The following is a 19,063-nucleotide window of genomic DNA, read 5'->3' on the forward strand; positions in this document are numbered from 1 at the left end:
CCCTCACCCCTCTCCAGCCTCACACCAAGCTGGCTGTCCCCCTTCTCAAACGCACATGTGACTCATTGCTAGGTCCCTGGGAGGACTCTAGCTCTGCTTGTTCTGCCTGGAGCTCTGAGGTGCCTTGGGGGGCCTCCATGGGTCTGCCCCCTGCTCCACACTGCCCCTGCTCTCTTGCCCACCCCTGTCTGCTCTCAGTTCTACACTGTGCAAGCTTCTGTCTCAGTTTTCTGAGCCTCATATGCTTTTCCTTTTGCTCTCGTTTCTTTGCAAACTGTCTCCTTGGACTTGGTGGAAGGGTTTCTTTTCTCCAGGTGCCACTGACGTATCCTAGAGAGTTCATCTCCAGAGCCACCTCTTCCTGGAGAGCCTGCTGGCCCCTGACCACCTGCTCCTCTTCCATGACACAGTCCCTTTGCGTGTTTTATCAGAGTGCTTCTTGCCCTTGGTCCACTCCCTCCGATTATTGTTTGGGTGTCATTATGGGCGGTATTGGGGTCCCCTGGTGAACGGACATGAGTGCGTCTAAATAGTGTTACTGACACATCCAAGTCCCTGATGGCCCTGAGGGTCCCGAATTGAGGGTCTGTGCTCTCACCTCTGCTTGTCCTGTGCTGCATAGGATCCCCCGCAGGGGAGTCACCCAGATGAATGGCATGGATGGCTCAGACCACATTAGCATCTGGCCATCCCCAGGTCCAGGACTGGGCCCAGCTAGGCCTGCAGGCATCCTTGGCAGCACCGTCAGGAGGGATCTCCGTATCTCATTCTGGAGCAAGGGCACATTTGCCTCTCCCTCTCCTCCCTAAATTTTTGTAGCACATATTGAATTTCCAGAAAGAAAAGAAAAACTGGGTTTGAGGTATAATAGAAAAAGTTTCCCCCTTCTCAAGGGAAGATTGAGAGCCCACTCTGTGAGGGTCTTCCCCAAGTTGGGCCGATTTCAGCCTAAGTGGTGACAGCTGGCCGCATTCTCTGGGGTGCTGGGTAGACTGAGACCATGCACAGCCTATAACGTCCTGCGTGACTCCAGACAATGCAGTCTCCTCAGCAGCACCAACAGGCCCACGGTCCATCTCCCCAGTGGGCTCCTCCCACCCATAAACTACACAAACCCACACACAGGTAGAGCTCTCCCAGTGTAATGTCTGCATATTTGACCTAAATTTGTATCTGCTAATAAAGTGTGCATAATGCAGTTTTAATTGTACTTCCCACGTGGTACGATGTCTGGTCCGATGCCTGGTGAAGTGAATGTGCATTGCCAACTGCATGACGTGCATGCCCGACAAGTGTCTCATAACCATCCCATGAGTTCTCAGTACCTCCATGCCATTCGGATCTGGGGTCACGAGGAGCTGGGAGGCTCAGACTGGGCGTTAGCGGCAGCTGGACAGGTGCCCGCTGCACTCCTTGAGGTGCCATTTCATCCAAGGCTCGGGCATGTGTGCGCACGGTGCCCACGCACTCGGCACACAGCTGATGGCGGTCATGCTCACCTGGCGCCCTCCATCAGGCGCTCTTTGCTCTGATCTTCAGAGACAGTAACACAAATCTCTTTCTCTCTCTCTCGATTTTTTATCAGTGTGTATGGTTGTCCCTTGGCTAAAAAAAGGAAAACACAAGACAAACAGCCTCAGGAACCTGCTCCCAAGAGGAAACCGTTTGCGGTGAAAGCCGACAGCTCCTCCGTGGACGAATGCTACGAAAGTGACGGGACAGAGGACATGGACGAGAAGGAGGAGGACGATGACGACGAGGATGAGGAGGACGAGGAGGAAGACGAGGAGTTCTCTGAGGACAATGACGAGCAAGGAGACGAGGACGAGGAGGACGAGGAGGTGGACCGGGAGGAAGAGGAGGATATCGAGGAAGAGGAGGACGATGAGGATGATGACGAAGACGGAGAGGATGTGGAGGAGGAGGAAGAGGAGGAGGAAGAAGAGGAGGAGGAGGAGGAGGAGGAGGAGGAGGAAGAGGAGGAAAATGGTAATCTTTAAAACACTGGCAAAAGGCCAGGCTCTGGTTTGGGTCAGCTTCTCAGTGTGAATGTTCTGGTGTTAATATCCAGGAAGCTTCCTGTGAAAAGTCGGCTTGCTCTATTCCCGACAAGGAGCCATCTGTGTGAATTCGCACCTAGGCTCTGAGGTTGTTCAGGTGGTGATTCAGATGGATTGTCACAGCAGTTTGCTGAGATGTTTGTGCTGTGCGTATCTGATCAACCAGGCAAAATTTAGCAAGAAAACTAATTTAGCATACCTGGTCTTTAATTTCACATTTTCTTTCACGGGTTATCAAGAAGTGCTATTCCTGTCCCATACTGTGCTACTGGAAGAGCCTGGGCCCTAGAGGACCCAAGGGAGGGGACTCAACCATCAGGGTAACTTGGCCACGTTCGACCACCATGTTTCTGGTCTGAGGCCTCCAGTGGTGTGAAGCGTGGCAGACAGTGTGGGCAGGCCCAAGGTGTCCTGCAACACACAGGATGGCTCTCATTTCATGTCTAGCTTTCTTTTCTGTTAGAAAAAGACTCAAACAGGTAACTTTGAAACAAAACATTTTCTAAAGGTCATTTTCATTCTAGAAAGATTGGGCACTCTCTCAAGAACCCAGGGTCACCATCAGCTTAGGGTCTGCCTCCTGCAAAGAAGGGAGCTCTTGTTTCTCAGCCTATCCCTGGGCTCGGGGCTCTTCAAGAACCTGGGCTCCAGCAGAGCTTCCGAGCACCTAGACACAATCAGCCATCAGGGAGAAGCCTCAGGTTGCCAGGTGGCCAGAGTGGCTAGTCCCCACTAGCATCCTGGTGGGCAGATCAGGAAGCCTGCATTTTATGGAATATTTCTCAGCTGTTGGCTTAATCACATTTACATGTTTAAGCAAACATGCACAGACATGCCCAGACGTAGATTGCATGTGTTTAAATGTGTTTCCCCCAAGGTTCTTCTTGATGTTTAGAGGCTCTGTGAAGACCCACCTAGGCACGGGGCACCTGTGCTGTTGGCTGACTGCTTAATCTGCCAAGTCTAGAGTGGCATCCCTGGTGAGATGCCAAGAACTAAACCGGCAGTTCTGTGTGAAGTCACACAGCTTTCTCCTGGGAGTAAGCCGCAGCTCTGTGCTGACATGGAGAGCTGGGGAGGGGCGCTGTCAGCTCATGCTGCTGGGGCACAGAGTGCTGGGTGTTGTCACCAGTTGTCTAGATGAGGGAAAGACTTGTGCCTTGGTCGGGGCCTGCTGTTGAGATGGAATCAAACACTGCTTTTCCCTTCCCGTCCTGCTGGGAAGGCCGTGGACCCCAGCGTTCACAGTCGTGAGGGTTTGTGCACAGTGGTCTGAGAGAGTAGGTCTGAAACTTGTGTCAGCTAACTAGGGTCTTAGCCACATGTAGGTCCTTCTCCACTTTCCAAACTCGAGCTTTCCACCTTAGTTTGTTTAGGGTCCTATTTTATGTAGTCTGTCTGCAGAAGTACAGGTGACTGGCTTTAGAAATGCATTGGGAAGCTGGTGGAATCGCATTCTGTGGCTGCGTGGGGTTAGTTTGTTCCAAGGCCATCACCTAGAATATGTTTGGTTTGAAACCAGACGACAAATCAAAATGAAAGGGGTTTTTCCAGACAGAAAAACAGTGGTTGTGACACACAGATGCGTGGTCCTATATCACACAGTCACACAATTAGGAAGTCAGCCCCAGTGCTCGGGCTCACCTGACCACACCTGGACCCCACACAGGCACCTGGAACATGCTGGTGGGGGCACGTGGGAACGCAGGTGACTGGGCAAAACCAGGAGGAGGGGGCTGCTGGTGGCCACACACGCACACAACACTGGTGCTGGTGCTCGAACTCAGGGCCGCACCGCGCCTGGCCAGTCACCTGTGATCATTAGCAGAACCCCCAGGCTGCTCAGGAAGGGTTGCCAGGGTTGCTGGGGTGAGAAGACCATCTGGTCTGAGGGGAGGCAAAGGTCCCTCGGCTGATGTTCTTGGCAGGAAGGGGTGATAACTCCCTACCTTTCAGACAGCCCTCGTGCGACCCCAGGCCCCAGGAGCCATCAGAGTCGACTCTAGTGGCCCCCGTGGGGACCCTCCAGTGCGTCTTTAACTGCTGCAGGTCTTCTGGAAGACACACCACAGCCTTTTGTTCTCTAAGCCACACAATAGCTTCCCCCTGGGAGTGAGCCACCGTGGCAGCTGGCTCCTGGAGATCCTGGAGCCCACTGGAGCAGCCCCTGGAGCAGGTGTGCCAGGTCTTGGCTCAGCCACTGCTGCTGGGACACTAGTGTCCCAGTGGGCTACACTCCAGGTGCTCGTGACCCAGCAAGGCCAAGCAGCTCCAGAAAGATTGTCAACCAAAGGGACAGTGGAGCTGGGTCCTCCTGGCAGTCACTTCTCACAACCAAACTCCTAGTTGTGTCTGATTCATTAGCATAAGGCCAGCACCTCCTGTCCTCACCCCCACTCACTGAGCCCAGCACAGTCATCCTATGTAGAGCTGTGCCCACATCCCTGTCAACAGAGGCGGGCCCGTGCCATTGTCAGGTACCTTCTACGGGAGAAGCACAGACTGGGTGCAGCGTGCCCGACGGTGCTCAGGAGAGATACCCCTCCTGCTGCAGCACCTCACGTGCTCTTCCTGCTCCTTGGTGGCAAGGAGCTCCCTCCTGCCCCGGGCCAGCAGCAGACTCCTCAGGGCTGCTGCACCTTGGCCCTGCGGTGGTGGTGCAGACCATGACCCCAAGGTGACAGGAAGACAGAACGCAGCAGGACAGTGCCAAGCACGACTCAGGCATCTACAGGGGAGACCAGGGCAGTGGGGTGGCACAGGAACGAAGCCTGAGCCGGCATCAGCCTCAGGAGCAGATGTGGGGTGCCAGGAGTCTATGCTGCGAGGCCGCTGATGTTTGCTCCTCAGGGACACGTGTCTACCTTGACTGTGAATGGAGATGTGGAGCTTCTGAGAGGTTGTGATTTAGATAAAACAAGTTTCTGTGAGTCACCCTGTGAGTGTGATAGGAGCCCACGGGTTCTAGAGGGAATTGCCATTCAGGACTTAGAGATTAAGTGCTTGCTTTAATTCCCAGGACCCTCCAGCACTGCAGTCACACATGGACCAAAATCATACAATGATACGCATTTCCTGTGAGTGCATTTGTGTGCAGGCTGTGAGTGACCTTCACATCAAGGCACGGCACGTGGCCAGAGAAGCCTCTGGCTGTGCTCGTGAGAAGCTGAGGCTCATAGAGATCAGGGCTGCACATGCTGGCTGTACAGTCAGGCTGGGCTGTGGGCTGTTGGTACTGGAGAGCTCAAGGCCATTTCATCTCTTTCTGCAAAGAGTAGCTGAGCAACTTGTAATTAATCAAAGTCAGCTATTGTAAACTTGATCTACAGAAACTGGTCTTTGCATGAAGAATTTTATTTTCAAAATACACAGTAATGGTCAATTTTACATTTATTAATTTGTTTATTCTAAAGGTAGGTGGTGGAGGCAGTTCTATTAGCAGATGAGGTGTCTGTGATGACAAATGTGATTTGGGGTTTCTGTTGAGGAAAAGAGATTAAACGGCCATCAGGGCCCAGTGACTGATGTGCATGTGATGCTCCAGTCCCCCCAGAACAGTCACTAAACAAAGACCTGGATGCACATGTGCATGTACCTGCCTCCCTGGGCGGACACCTTGCCTCTCCAGGGGCAGGAGTGAGATCTGCAAGGAGGGGCTCAGCCTTCCAGACCAGCCCCGACAGACGGCTCCTCCCCTCTGCTGCTGCCAGGCTTTGTGAGGTCCCTTCTCCTGTTCCCTGAGGAGTCTCAGGCCCGCCCTGGACAGGCACACTTGGGACAGGCCCCCATGGCTGGGATGGCGCAGGTCTGGGCAGGGCCTTGCTGCCCGACGGCATCCGGCTTGCCTTCTGCAGTCCCTGTATGGAGGCCAGGATGCGCCATGGCAGCCTTGCGCGTCTGCCCCAGGGGGGGAGGGGTTAGAGGAAGCTGAGCCCTGGTGACAACTGCTCCACCGTGCTGTGTGATTACAGAGGCCAGGCAAAGCCACAGCCCCAGCAGAGCAAATGCAGGTGGGGTCACAGCAGAGGGGCTACTTTTGTCAGGGGAGAGCACTGGACTCTCCTGCAGCCTGTTGAGGGGCTGGCGATCAGCTCCCACAAACTGATTTTGGATGTGTCCGTGGGGCCTCACCATGACAGTCCTGTGTCTGATCGGTCTTCCTCTGTGCAGCTCCCTGTCTCTGGGGGAAGGCCAGGCAAATGGCCCTGTGAATTCCTCCCACAGACACTGTGTTTGATGGTACAACTTCCTGGGGCTTGCCCCCTTTCAAGCCACACACTGCGCTGGGCTGCAGCTTGCTGAAGCACCCTGACAGTCGGTGATGGACAGGCTCGATTGTGTGAGGGGAAGACGGAGCCCTGTGCCGAGCGAGTGGCCTGTGTCTGGCCCTGAATCCCCAGCTTCCCTTCAGGATGCTGCTCTCCATGTTGATTGCCAATTATCCTCTCATGTCTTTCTCAGGGAAATGTCCCTGATGAGGGAAGCGAGTTGAAATGCAGACAGGCTGTGAAAATCAGAATTAGCCAACCCCATTTCTCCTGCAGTCAGCAGAAAAGGGAAGAGTTCTGAGACCAACGCAGAACAAAGGCGACATGTTTAGTATGCACGGCTTCAGCGTGAGGACCCTGTGGGCCCTGGGAGAAGGAATGCAGTGATCCTTCATCCTCTTAAAGACTGGCCTTCCCTACATCCAGGACGGGTGTCAGGACGTCTGGAAGGCAGGCAGGTTGGCGTACGAGGCCCTGAGGCTTCAGAGCAAGTCTTCCTACAGCCAGACCTTTCTAGGGATCCGTCCATGGTAAAACCGCTCTCTGTGCCTAAATATAAAACATAATCATACCTCATATTTCCCGAATGTTCAGGTACTTTGAAACAAACCAGAAAACGTGATAAAGATGTAAGCCATGCATGTTTAAATGCAAGTGGCGTGCACAGTGTGCTGGGGACCACCTTCTGCCTGGTGATGAAAGGAGACCTTGGGGAGGCAGGGAGCTCTGTCTGGCCCGGAGGTCCTCTTTAAGAAGAGCAGCTTATTCCCTATGCCTGGTGAATCTGATTTTTGTTCCAAGTGCTAGTCTGTCACCGAGCAGTCTGATGCCTGGAAGGACATCAGGCTCTTGGCTGTGGCCATCCCTAAGAGTGGGTCACCTAGGAGCACAGGGCTTCACTTGGGCCACAATTTGGCCATCATGACTCAGCCGTCTCGCACTCCCTGTCCTGTCCCGAGGCTGGAGGAAAGTGTGGTCCGTGCACAACCACTCAGACAGCAGTGCTGGGGTGGGGCCAGGCAGGGTCAGCAGCCTCGGCCACTGTGCTGCGAGGCCAGGCCTGCACTCAGCAAGCACTCCACATGCCACAGCCTCCGGAGCACAGCCCTGGCTTGTTCCAGGCGCGTGTTTTCTGGGTTCCCAGAGGCCTCTGGGTTGAGAGGAGTTTTTATTTTTTTGTCTTGTTTTTTTTAAAACACTGAGTAAATTCACCAGAAAAAAAAAATGCATAATATAGTGTGGAAAGAGTGTGCCCTTGAAGAATGCAGCTGTTTTCAGAGGGCAGAGCTGGAAGGTGTGAACGGGGAAGAGGCTTTAAAGGTTTGAGTTGGAAACCAGATCTCGAGTTTTGGATATCAAGAGCCATTAAACTACTGTCTTTTAAAAAGTCATTTAAAAAATGGTGTCTCAGGCTGGAGTTGTGGCTCAGTCATAGAGCACTTGCTAGCACCTGTGAGGCCCTGGGTTTGATCCTCAACACCGCATAAAAATAAATAAATAAAAATAAAGGTATTGTGCCCATCTACAACTAAAAAAAAAAAGGAAAAAAAAAGTTGTCTCTGCAGGCTGCTTAGAAGGAGGTCGCACAGCCTCCCTCTGCCCGGATGAAGCAGGGTGACAGACATGCAGATCAAGGGTGTGACGCCCGAGGAGGCTCCCAGTCCAGCTGACTGTGGAGGTGGGCACACACCCGCACCCTCTCAGAAAAAGAAAGCCGGTCTTAGACCTTTCTAGTCCCTGGTTTACGACTGAAAGGTGGGACGTGCACTCTCCTCTGGGCCAAGCAAGCTCAAGGTTGTCCAGCTAGTTTGGAAACTGACCTATTGTGAGAGACAAAGACCCAGACTCCTGCCTGCCGGTCCCCTTTCCTCCACCTACTCCATTCACAGATGTGGCTGATGTTGGCTGAGGAGCCCTTCCCTGTTCAGGCACCTCCCCTGGGCTGGGGGAATGCTCGTGGGAAAGCCAGCACAGTCAGCCCCCCTCGAACCATGCAGTTCAGAGAACCACACTCCAAACCCAGGCCCCAGAGGCCATGGCAGGACATGGTGGTCAGCAGGCAGTCCGTTCCAGTAAAAGTTCTGTTCTATAAACACATGTACAAACTATGCCTGTGCCTGTGTTGCAAAAGTCAAAGCAGGAGGCTCCTGTGAGTTTCCTCACCCCTGGCCAATGGGACAGGCCCTCACCAAACACAATGACAGAAGTGACAAGCTTGGATCCACAGTGAAGAGGGTTGCACTTCAGAGCCCGTCTCCCCCTCGCACAACCGCCTGGCACCGCTCACACCAGGGATGGGCTGATGCTCAGCCGACGCACGATGCATGTGACTCAAACAATCTCGCTCGCATGATAACCACTGAGTTCCTTTCCCCTGGAACTGAGACGCTGTCCCTGCAGCTGAGGAAGCCTCCCCTCTGCATGTTCTGGCCTGTGCTCCATTCCCCGTCCTGGCTGTGTCAACCTTGTGCTGAGCTCTCGGTGGAAACAGATACCAAGGGCTGGGCCCTGGGTGGGGCCTGGGCTCTGCCCTGGAGGGCAGGCTGCCTGATGCCCTCTACTCCTGGGCTCTCTGGGGACGATCCTGTTGGCCAAGGGAATGGTAGTGGTCTGCTCAGGTTGGGACCCAACCAGTGTTCCCGGTACCATGACTTTGAACAGTGGAGCAAAAGTTCTCCTTGGAGTCACTCTTCATCTGCAGTGAGGCAGTGATGTGGGCCTGTAGGGAGCTGTAGCATTAGAAGCCATGGGTGGGACTGCTTGGGGACAGAGGCTGCTCAAGCAGGCCTGCAGGGGGCTGTGCTCAGGGCTCTGTGATGTGCTTCTCCTGTGACTTCGGGTGATGGCACCGAGGCTTGGCCCTCACCACATCCATTCCTCATGCCCCCTCCCCGTTGCCAGGGCTCCAGGCTGAGCCTCACCTCCAGGTGTTGCCCAGTGCTCTGTGCCCTCCTGCAGAGCTGGCTCCAGGACCCCCAGGCCACTGATGCCCCTCATGGGGCCCGGCCTCCTCTCTGAAGCCCACCCTCCCCAGCGTCCCGTCCCCTACCTTGTCCAGTTTTCCTTATATCAGGAACCGCTCTGACACCATAGCAGGTCTTGTTTTCGCCTCTGTCACAGGCACGACTTCCAGGAGTCAAGCATGTTGCCTTTGGTTTGTGTCCGGCTCTCAGTGTGATGCAGCAGATAGTGGTCAGTGCCCCTGGGCCCGGCAGGGCTGCTTGGGCAAAGTGATCTGATTAAAGGACTGTGAAAGGTCACCCTCTCCAGAGGATCCTCGTGTTCCGTGTGAGGAAGCCCAGGTGGGTGGCCCGTCTCAGGTAGCCTCTGTTCCATGGGACCTTGTTCTTGTGAGAGACAAGTAGCCCCTTGGGCAGGGGTGTCCAGCTCCTCTTCCTTCCTGTGTCCTGGGAGGATTTGACGATGACAGGAGCAGGGAGAGGGGCATCTCAGGAGCGAGTGACCTAGCGGGGAGTCTTCCAGGTGTGAAGGAGAGGAGCTAGCCAGTCTAGTCCCCTCGGTCCTGGACTGAGTTGGCAGGTACCACAAGAGGATGTGTGGACCCTGCCAGATTCGAGGGGGACCCTGGCCACTGCTCCGCAGAGTAGATGGATTTACAAAGGCAGATGGCAAAGACAGCCGCGAGGACTCAGGTGCAGGGCAGTGGAGCCCAGCAGGCCCTCCGTGGCCCACCAGGGGCCGACTCTCCAGAGCAACAAGACTGCAGCGTGCAGAGGACCCCAGAGGAGACTGCACAGCCACCAGGACACCACTGCACAATTTCAGCAGTTCCACAGGACACACCGCGCCCAGACCACCGCTGCCTTGTGAAGCAGCACAGACTGCGGCCTGAGACAGGGGTTTGCCAGGCCGCACAGCTGCAGTGCCGGTCCCTCCTGCTGTCTTGCTTGTCCTGTGAGCAGCTCCTGTTTTCCTGCTGCTTCACAGCAGCACAACGGGGGCGACAGTGGGAGAGGCCTGGGCTGGGGTCCTAACCCAGGTAAGCACTGGCCTGCCCTCTGTTAAGAAGGCCATGAGGTAGGGCCACAGCAGGACACGTCTCCCTCTCCAGGCAGAGCTTACGCAGACGTGGAACAGACTGCTGTAGAGATCTCGCAAACACAGAGACGGCACCAGCACCAGCCCATGAGACTCAGAGCCCTCCATGTGCACAGGGAGGACGATCCTCCAGAAAGGCAGAGCCCTGCTTTCCCTGGTTTAGAACATGAAAAGCCAGCTAACGCCAAACAACTTTTTACGAACTGTAGGAAATTCTATGCCCAGTAGAAATCATTCACCTTAAACAACTTCTAAGAGCTTTGGATAATTTAAACATGAAGGAAACTCAAATACTTCTTCTTCTACCTTTATGGCCCTCAGCAGCTGGTGTCCCTGTCCAGCACAGGTGTATCACTGAAGGTAATGTTCAGATGTGTGACTAACACTTAAGGGTTTGGGGCTGCAGAGGACAGATCATATCAGAAAAACACACTCTAGTTTGGAAAAGTAAGAAAAAAAAAAGACAGATTGAGGTAGGAGACAGTGGCTATGTTGACTGAGCAAATGAGAAGCAAAGGCACCATCCGGGAAGAGGAGCCCAGTTTGAGCAGGAGCTCAAAAGTGGGTCCTGTGTAGCTGGGGCTGTGGTACTGAGCCTCACCAGCTGGGCAGTTCCTGTCCCACCACCCAGGGAGGGACGCCAAGGGCTTCACAGCGTTGGAGGAGACCTGCAGGGAGGTTCCAAAGCTGCTTCCCTGGTCTGAAGAAGTGGCAGATGTGTCTGTTGGGAAGAGGGTCAGCACAGCACAGCCCCAAGGTGGCTGGCTCTCGCCTGCCTTCCCTCGTCCTCCCTGCTCGGTTCTCCCTTCCTGTGCCGGCACCTGGAGCTGGCAGCCAGGGCTCCTCTGGTCCTGGTCTGGGGTCCAGGGCTTTCCTGACTTTCTAATTTCCCCTCCACACCACGGACCTCAGCTGCCTCCATCAGGGTCCTGGTAGGTGGTCCTGAGAGGGTCCAGGGCTAAGTAACTGGGAATTCCAGCACCTCCTCAATCCATGCCACACCAACAAGAAGCACCAAAGGGGGAAATCAGAAGATGAATCCAGAAACAGAAGGAGGCTTCTGGGGCCGGCGGAGGGACCCCGTGTACTCGGAGGGGCAGATGACCTGCTGGCTGTGCTGCGAGAGCCCCTGGCCCTGGTGGGGAGGGCGCTGCAGTCTGGTCACCGTGGAAACAGGCGGGCTGCACGGTGGTGCAGCGCCACCCCCAGAATCCAGCGTGCCATCCCAGCTGTCTCTGGACAGCAGGTGACTTGAGAAGTCCCTCGCCCGGTGTGGCTTTGTGTTGTCCTCTGTCAGAAGGAGCAGCAGGCTCAGGGCCTCTCAGAAGGTCCTCACATGCCTCAGTGAGGACAGACAGATCTCCTCTCGCCAGGAGACCTGGTGAGCTGCGCTGAAGTCCAGCTTACAGATTTCACTTACTGAACACAGACACGTGCAGCCTGTGTGTCCCTCCCCATGTGACATGGTTATGTGATGTGTGTGACCTGTGCCACTGTTTCTTTCCTATCACTGCAATCGGTCCACAGTTCACAGGTCGGAAGCATGGCTGCCACTCTCCCCTCCCGTAGATAAGTGGGCACCTCTCCAGTGCAGTGGAACAGCAGGCTTCCGTGGCTTGAAGCGCCGGTAAGGCTCAGACCAGGCCTCCTCGGCCTGGCAGCCCGTGGTGGTGTCCGCCCTGATGTGGTTAGTACCGGCTTGACGGTAGCCTATTGTAGTGACTAGAAGGAACAGCAGTGACTCGGTTGGACCAGATGTGTCTCCAAAGCTGTGTCAGGCATGTTTCCTAGAAACAAACTGCTCAGAAGCCACTGCTTGTGTTCATAAACTTGGGTCCACAGAGCTGTGGCCACGAACTCGTCCTGAGGATGGAGGCAAAACACCCAAAGGATCTTGTACTTTTCTTAGGAAAATCTCCAGACTGCCTGACCATGTGTGTGTGGCAGGAATTGCACATAGCAAGCTGGCTCGGAAATAAGGTGGCCCCACGGCATGTCATACAACTCTGTGGGTCGAAAGCGCACATGTAACAGCAGTCACAGGTTTGTGGCCGCTGGGGAGGCGCAGGACAGGCTCTGTGCTTTGTCACCGTCATCTCTGCTCTCTGGGCTTGTGGTCTGGAAGTGGCTGGACAGGCCATCTCCGATGGCCATCCCAGGATGAAACTTCTGCAGTCCCCAGTGCCAATGCCTGGGCTGGTGCCCTGAGAGGTGACCACCCTTCACAGTCTGTTTTCTCTGGCACTTTGGGGATGACAGATTAAAAAGGCACAACTCCACCAGGGAAGAAAGTGGCATGAGATTCTCTGGACCCTTTCCAAGGGGTCACGCTCCTTTACCTAGAGCAGGAGTGCGCACTTTGACTCTCTGAAAACAGTGCTCTTCTCATCACAAGTGTGTTATTTGGTAGAACATGAATTACTGGATAGAAACTAGTAGCTGACTCAAGAAATTCTCATGGCTAATATCCACTTTGTGGATGATTTGTACCACATTTTTAATCCCGAATGGCACAGGAAATTGTGGTCTATCTGCCAAAGCCCAGGTATGCATGTGACTCATTTCACGTTAGTTCAGCAAAAACCACTCCCCATGTAAATTGCCTGGATGCAGCAACCAGAGGCAGAGATCAGAAGCTCCCAGTGAATGGTCCTGAATCTCACCACGCCCAGGCCCAGGCACATCCTCTTGCTGATGAGCAACTGCCCCTCCCTTAGTCTACACAGAGAAGACCTGCCTTTTTCTGAATGTGCTTCAGAGCAGTTAGATAGTGGTGATGGAGAGGCTCTGGTGACCTGCAAGGACTCCTGGCCATGGACGACCCTGAGCACTAGGAACTTGAAAAGCCACACCCCACAGCAGCAGTGTGCACAGATGCACATCATGTGGCCTGACTTCAGGCTCCTTCTGCAGTGTGCTGGTTTCCCCCTCCTGCTCAGGGGTCGGGTGCACTGGGACAAGGCAGTGTGACAAGGCCAGCAGCCATGTGTGCCAGGCTTCTGGGGGCAGGAGGCCACGCAGTGCTTCCTAACAACACAGCTCTCACAAGAGATGTCCTGGCGGTTTCTCTGTCCCCACCTACCAGAGGTCTGCCAAGGCTCCGGATGCCCACGTCCCCACTTCACACAGGCACAAGCAGCAGAGGACCTCTGGGGACCTGGTCAGGTGACTCCTCCTTTCCTGCTCGTTGTCACATGATGGCCAAGGCACAGTGCACCGTGCTGTGGAACCTCACGTGGGAGGCGGGCCACACTCTCCCTCTTCCCATGGGAAGTGCCCCAAACTCTCCCACTTCCCCATAGGAGGGCCCTGTCCCAGCTTGTCCGGCTTCACCCATCAGAGTGGCCATGCGGCTGTGTGAGGAAGTTCATCCATTCATCTCTGAATTTTCTTGAGAGGAGGTGATGCGGCCTGAGTGGTGAGATTGACAGACACCTCATTATCAAAAGGTGAGCCGGACTCCTCAGCCCAGAGACGCTGTGGGAAGACAGGTAACTTGAAGTAACTAAGGCGAAGACAGGAGAGCGGCCGTCCCATCCCTACTGCACTGGTAGGAAGACGGACCTTCAAGTCTGGGCCACCGTCTGGTGACCAGTGTGGCTCTGCAAGGCTGTGGGGAGTGCACGGGGCAGATAGGTTTCCTTGTCTGTTATCCACTGTCAACACCTGCTGCTTTTCAAAATTCTCCAAGACAGGAGGACTAGTTTCCCAGGAGAACTCATGGAGGTGGTCAGGGAAATCGTAGGTCTCACCTGGCTGCGGTTCCTTCTTTGACTCAACTTCCAAAATGCTTCCACCTGCCATGTGTGCATTCGCAATTTCAAACCAGGACTTAGGAACTCATCGTGTGGTCCAGGGGTGCAGGACAGCCACCAGGGTCAGCGGGCAGAAGCCGCCAACTTGGTATTCCCCAGGGCGCTTCTCCAGTCATAGCTGTGAGCGCAAGGATGTGGGTAAATTGAGAGAAGAATATAAAGCTGGTGTTCCCAAAGTCCTTAGAACAGGCTTGACTTGGTTCTAAAGCTTGAACCGAGGCTGACAGCATGCTTTGCATGAGGGTGGCACTGCCGCCATGTTTCCGATGGCGTCCCCTGGTCTGGTGTCCTTTCCTTCTGCTGCTCTTTGGGGATACATCATCTTGTAATAATCCCTTATGATGCGTAGAGTGGTCCGGAAGAGAGACGGCATCTGCTCCATTTGACCTGGTGCATTTGGCTCTCAGGGTTGGGATGCAGATCTTAGCTATCTGTTGACTCCAGGGGGTTAGTCTCTATTGAGCTCCAAATCTTTTTTCACTAACATACAATCCATAAACCAAGTACCAGAGTTCAGTATCTCAGCTTTAGTCACCTGGCATTTTCTCATCCCCCAAGCCATTACTAATACTAAAAATTCTTCTCACTCTGGTGTTTTAGTCATGGAAACAAAGAAGAGACGTGGAAATGGGAAACAGTGGCCAAATCAACCCAAGGGGGTGCACTCGAGAGCCACATGTTATCTGTTTTGCAACCCACACAACATCATTTACGTGGAAAGGCGAATAGAGATACAAATCCCAAATGTTCTTTGAGTGTTAACAGAGTGTGATTCTCAGTAGAGGGGCTGGACGCATGTTGGATGTGGCCTCTTTTGGAAATTCTCCCTAAACACGTTTTCAGGTTGAACACAACACCCATCTTCCCGTCATTCCTTCCAGCTGCCCCAGGTTTCCTGTGGCCGTGGTGGGAGACCTGGCAGCAGTGTCTGCAGTGTGACGGCGAGTGCCAGCCACAGGGCACACAGTGCCCAGCTCCTCCCAGGCCCTTCCCTCTGCCCAGGCCTGCGGAGAGTGGGGTGCAGTCCTGCGGGTTTCCCCTCACACTTGTGCTGTGGGGTTCCTGTGGCTTCACTCTGTGGCATGTAAGTCCCTGGAAGGAATTGGACTCAGAATCGCTCTTAGTGCAGCCCCATCATGGGTGTATCTGATGGGAGTTCCCCGTGGAGGGGCCTGCGGGGTCCTCAGAACAGCAGGCTCCCCTCCCCGTCGCCTGAGTGTGACTGCAGAAATAGACCATTTAAAAGCAATTGCTGAGAACATCTGTTTAAGAGTTGGCAAAACAAGAGTTCATGAGCTCTTGAGAAGCGTGGCGAGAAGGTGGATACGGTCAGTACTCAGCTGCCGGGCTGCGCATAAGTAAACCTGTGCAGACAGCAGGCCAGTCTTGAACCTCAGAAGTGGGAATGTCTGTTTTACGCTGTGCTTATCATGTGTGTTGGTTGGTCTCAGACTGACTCGGGGGACTAGCAGCCCACGGGGGATGCTCCAAGGGCCTCGCTCCACCTGGCTCCCCTCACTTCCCTCCTGTGGACACGTGACCAGAAGCAGCCAGGGCCTGCTCTGGGCCACGCAAGGGCCTGCCTGGCCATGCTGTGTCCTGCGGTTGCCCCTGAACTGCCAGTTCTAGCTACCTCTCTTTTCTTTCCCTTTGTCTTCTCTATTTCCTTTGCAGAAGACCGTCAGATGAGCTGCCACGGCCCACGCATGCTGCAGGATGCGGAGAAGGACGACAACAATAACGAGGAGTATGACAACTACGACGAGCTGGTGGCCAAGTCGCTGCTGAACCTGGGCAAGATCGCCGAGGACGCAGCACACCGCGCCCGGACCGAGTCCGAGATGAACAGCAACACCTCCAACAGCCTGGAGGACGGGAGCGGCAAGAGCGAGAGCCTGAGTCGCAAGGGCGAGCTCAGCCTGGACCTGGACAGCGACGTGGTCAGGGAGACCGTGGACTCCCTGAAGCTGCTGGCGCAGGGCCACGGCGTTGTGCTCTCGGACGGCATCGGTGACCGCGGCCACGCGGAGGGGATGGCGCCGCAGGACAGCAGGAGCGTGAACTACGTGGTGCTGGGGAAGCCCGTGAGCAACGGGCTGGGCGAGAGGCTGGGCGAGGACAGCGAGGAGGAGGTGTGCTTGAGCAGCCTCGAGTGCCTGCGCAACCAGTGCTTCGACCTGGCCCGCAAGCTCAGCGAGACCGAGCCCCAGGACCGGGGCCCCCCGCCCAGCGCCAGCGCCCGGCCGCACGGCCGGCCAGAGGACGACTTCCCGGGCAGGACACCTGACCGGAGCTACTCGGACATGATGAACCTCATGCGGCTGGAGGAGCAGCTCAGCCCCAGGCCCAGAACGTTCTCTAGCTGCGCCAAGGAGGACGGGTGTCAGGAGAGGGACGACGACACCACCTCCATCAACTCAGACAGGTCCGAGGAGGTGTTTGACATGACCAAGGGCAACCTGACGCTCCTTGAGAAGGCCATCGCCCTGGAAACCGAGAGGGCCAAGGCCATGAGGGACAAGATGGCCATGGACGCCGGGAGGAGGGACACTCTGAGGTCGTACGAGGACCAGTCTCCCAGACAGCTTCCCGGGGAGGACAGGAAGCCCAGGTCCAGTGACAGCCATGTCAAAAAGCCATACTATGGTAAAGGTAATATTTCTACCTAACGTAAGTTGCCTCATGGAAACATGAGCTAAAGAAAAGGTGTTGGTGATGGTCCTCGATTACAGTCTGCCTCTCACTAAGTCCCGTCTCTGAGGCCCCTTCCAGAGTCGGTGCCAGAATTATATTTTGTGATGATGTTTCTGAAGAGCAAATGGAATATTTGTCTGGGAAATGCATAAAGCTCAGTGTCCCCTTGTTAGAGCAGATGAGTACCGAGGCATTCCTGGAGAGGCCAGGGCTGGTGCGTAAACACGCCCGAGGTAGAAGGCGCTGGGAGCCCGTGCCGCTGCAGAGGAACAAGGACCTGGGAAAGGCCAGTGACTGAGTGCTGGTTAGTCCGTCAGAACAAAGCACATTTCACAAAGGGGACTGGGGAGGTGGCCCTGCAGTACATAAGTTGCCATCCGATGACACCCATTGGAGACACACCCCCAGAGCAGCACCCCGACAAACTGAGCAGCAGCAGGGGGACCCAGGACACAGGATAAGGACCAGGGCTGCCCATGAGCTCCCTGGGAGAGACAGGGGACAGAAGCTGCTGGCGGTGCCAGCCCCGGTGGCCTCGGCCGAGACCAACAGCACGTTCTTTAGGGCACCCCCCCACACACACTGATTCCATTTCACTAAGGAAGCAATTGCGGTGTTTTCTCAAATATGATTTATTATAAAACGCTCAAGACTATCCAGGACGATAGTTTTAGCTCAATTTCTCCTCATGAAAAATGCAGGCGCTTATGGCATTTATCTATATATTTAACTATATATACCTACTTCCCATATATATAGTAAATATATACATACTCGACCTGAATGAATACTCGTGTTTGTAGAAGCAAGTGTCCACTTTGAGGCAGGTTATGACACAGCCTCACGCAGGGGTCTGGTGTTGTCTATTTGCTCATTTTCAAGTTTCTTTTAGAACAAAGCAAGAATCAATTTCAAGAATGAAATTGGTAACTCCTTAAAGCCTACTATATTAGCACCAAAAATGTATCTGTTCTGTGGGTTTGTCACTTTATGCTGCGCATTACAAATTCTGAGTTTCCTCACTGTGGATCTGATAATGAAGTTTAAGAATGTAGTTTGAAAATCAGTTGCTGTGTAAACTTCAATCAGAAAAACTGCATTTTTTCTGCTGTGACATCGGTGTGTACTCTCCTCTCAATGTGTGCGTATGATTTCTGTGGCGAGTTGGGCACTGCTGGAAGCATATCCAAACTTGAGATGAGCCTTAGCCAGATCTGTGCACTCCTGGTCGGCAGGTGGTGGGCCAACAGCCCTTCCAGCTGCCGAAGCACAACGCTGGGCCGCAGGGTGGGGAGGTGGCCAAGGGGCATGACCTTCCAGAGGGACCACAGCCTGCATGTTTTAGGACAGGGCTGTCACTGTGAACAAGATGTGCCAGACCATCTCTTAGGATGGTGCGTTGAGTCTCTGAGAAGCTGAGGAGAAGCCACACTCCAGCGAGGAGTGCCTCTGCCCCTGTGACCGCTCTGTGGCCCACGCAGTCTGGGCGGTGCTGAGTCGGGGCTTTCGGGATGAGCGCTGACTCTGGGTAGCACAGTGGTCCTCTGCAGCCACATGGCCATGGAGGATGTGTCTCAGAGTCTGGGCTGCTGTGGCTGCTCTGTGTCTGTGGCCTCCAAACTCGGCTGCTTTATGCCCATTTTGAGTCATTTAGTTTTGTTGTTGTTTTGCTTTGCTCTTTGAAAGAAATGAAGTATAAAGCATGTGCTTCCCCTGTGAACATGGGGGTGGCTGGGGATGAACGGTGAAAACTGAGCTGTGCTTCTCCACAGACGGAGAAGGACTAGGGCTTGGGCGCTCCTATAAGGTGGGAGGCATCAGTTTCTCCCTCTCCCAGTTTTTCCAATCTGCCCCTGACAAGTCATTTCTATTTTCTACCAGCATTTTCTATATTGTTCCATGTAAACATTCAGAGCTAAATAAGTAAAGCCGATTAAGGCCAACGAAGGAGAACAAAGAGATTAAGGCTCTCTTTAAAAGAAGAAATGTCAAGGGATCAGATCTCACCAACACATTGATGACAGTTGCGGCAACTGCCTAGCAGGTCTTCCGTCTGTCTTCAGGGGCTGTCACTGCAGTAAAGATGGGAGGATACTGTATCAATTCTCATTGTCCACAGTCCTCAAACTGATTTAATGTGTCAGTTTCCAAATCTTGAGCTAATACA

The 19,063-nt window shown here is 54.3% G+C and overlaps 1 protein-coding gene across 30 annotated transcripts in view; it reads left to right on the forward strand.

The window, feature by feature from the left end:
* Positions 1–19,063, forward strand: part of Myt1l (myelin transcription factor 1 like) — a 340,605-nt gene that overhangs the window by 236,296 nt on the left and 85,246 nt on the right. For 21 of the 30 annotated variants that reach the window (XM_048804898.1, XM_048804919.1, XM_048804894.1 and 18 more), the window contains 2 exons: positions 1,586–1,989; positions 15,877–16,854. In XM_048804898.1, the coding sequence (XP_048660855.1) occupies positions 1,586–1,989; positions 15,877–16,854 (1,382 nt within the window). The remainder of the gene's footprint in view (positions 1–1,585; positions 1,990–15,876; positions 16,855–19,063) is intronic. The other 9 variants (XM_048804905.1, XM_048804923.1, XM_048804907.1 and 6 more) reach the window with 2 other exon arrangements.

This window comes from Marmota marmota, unplaced genomic scaffold, assembly GCF_001458135.2.
Source record: "Marmota marmota marmota unplaced genomic scaffold, marMar, whole genome shotgun sequence".
NCBI lineage: Eukaryota > Metazoa > Chordata > Mammalia > Rodentia > Sciuridae > Marmota > Marmota marmota.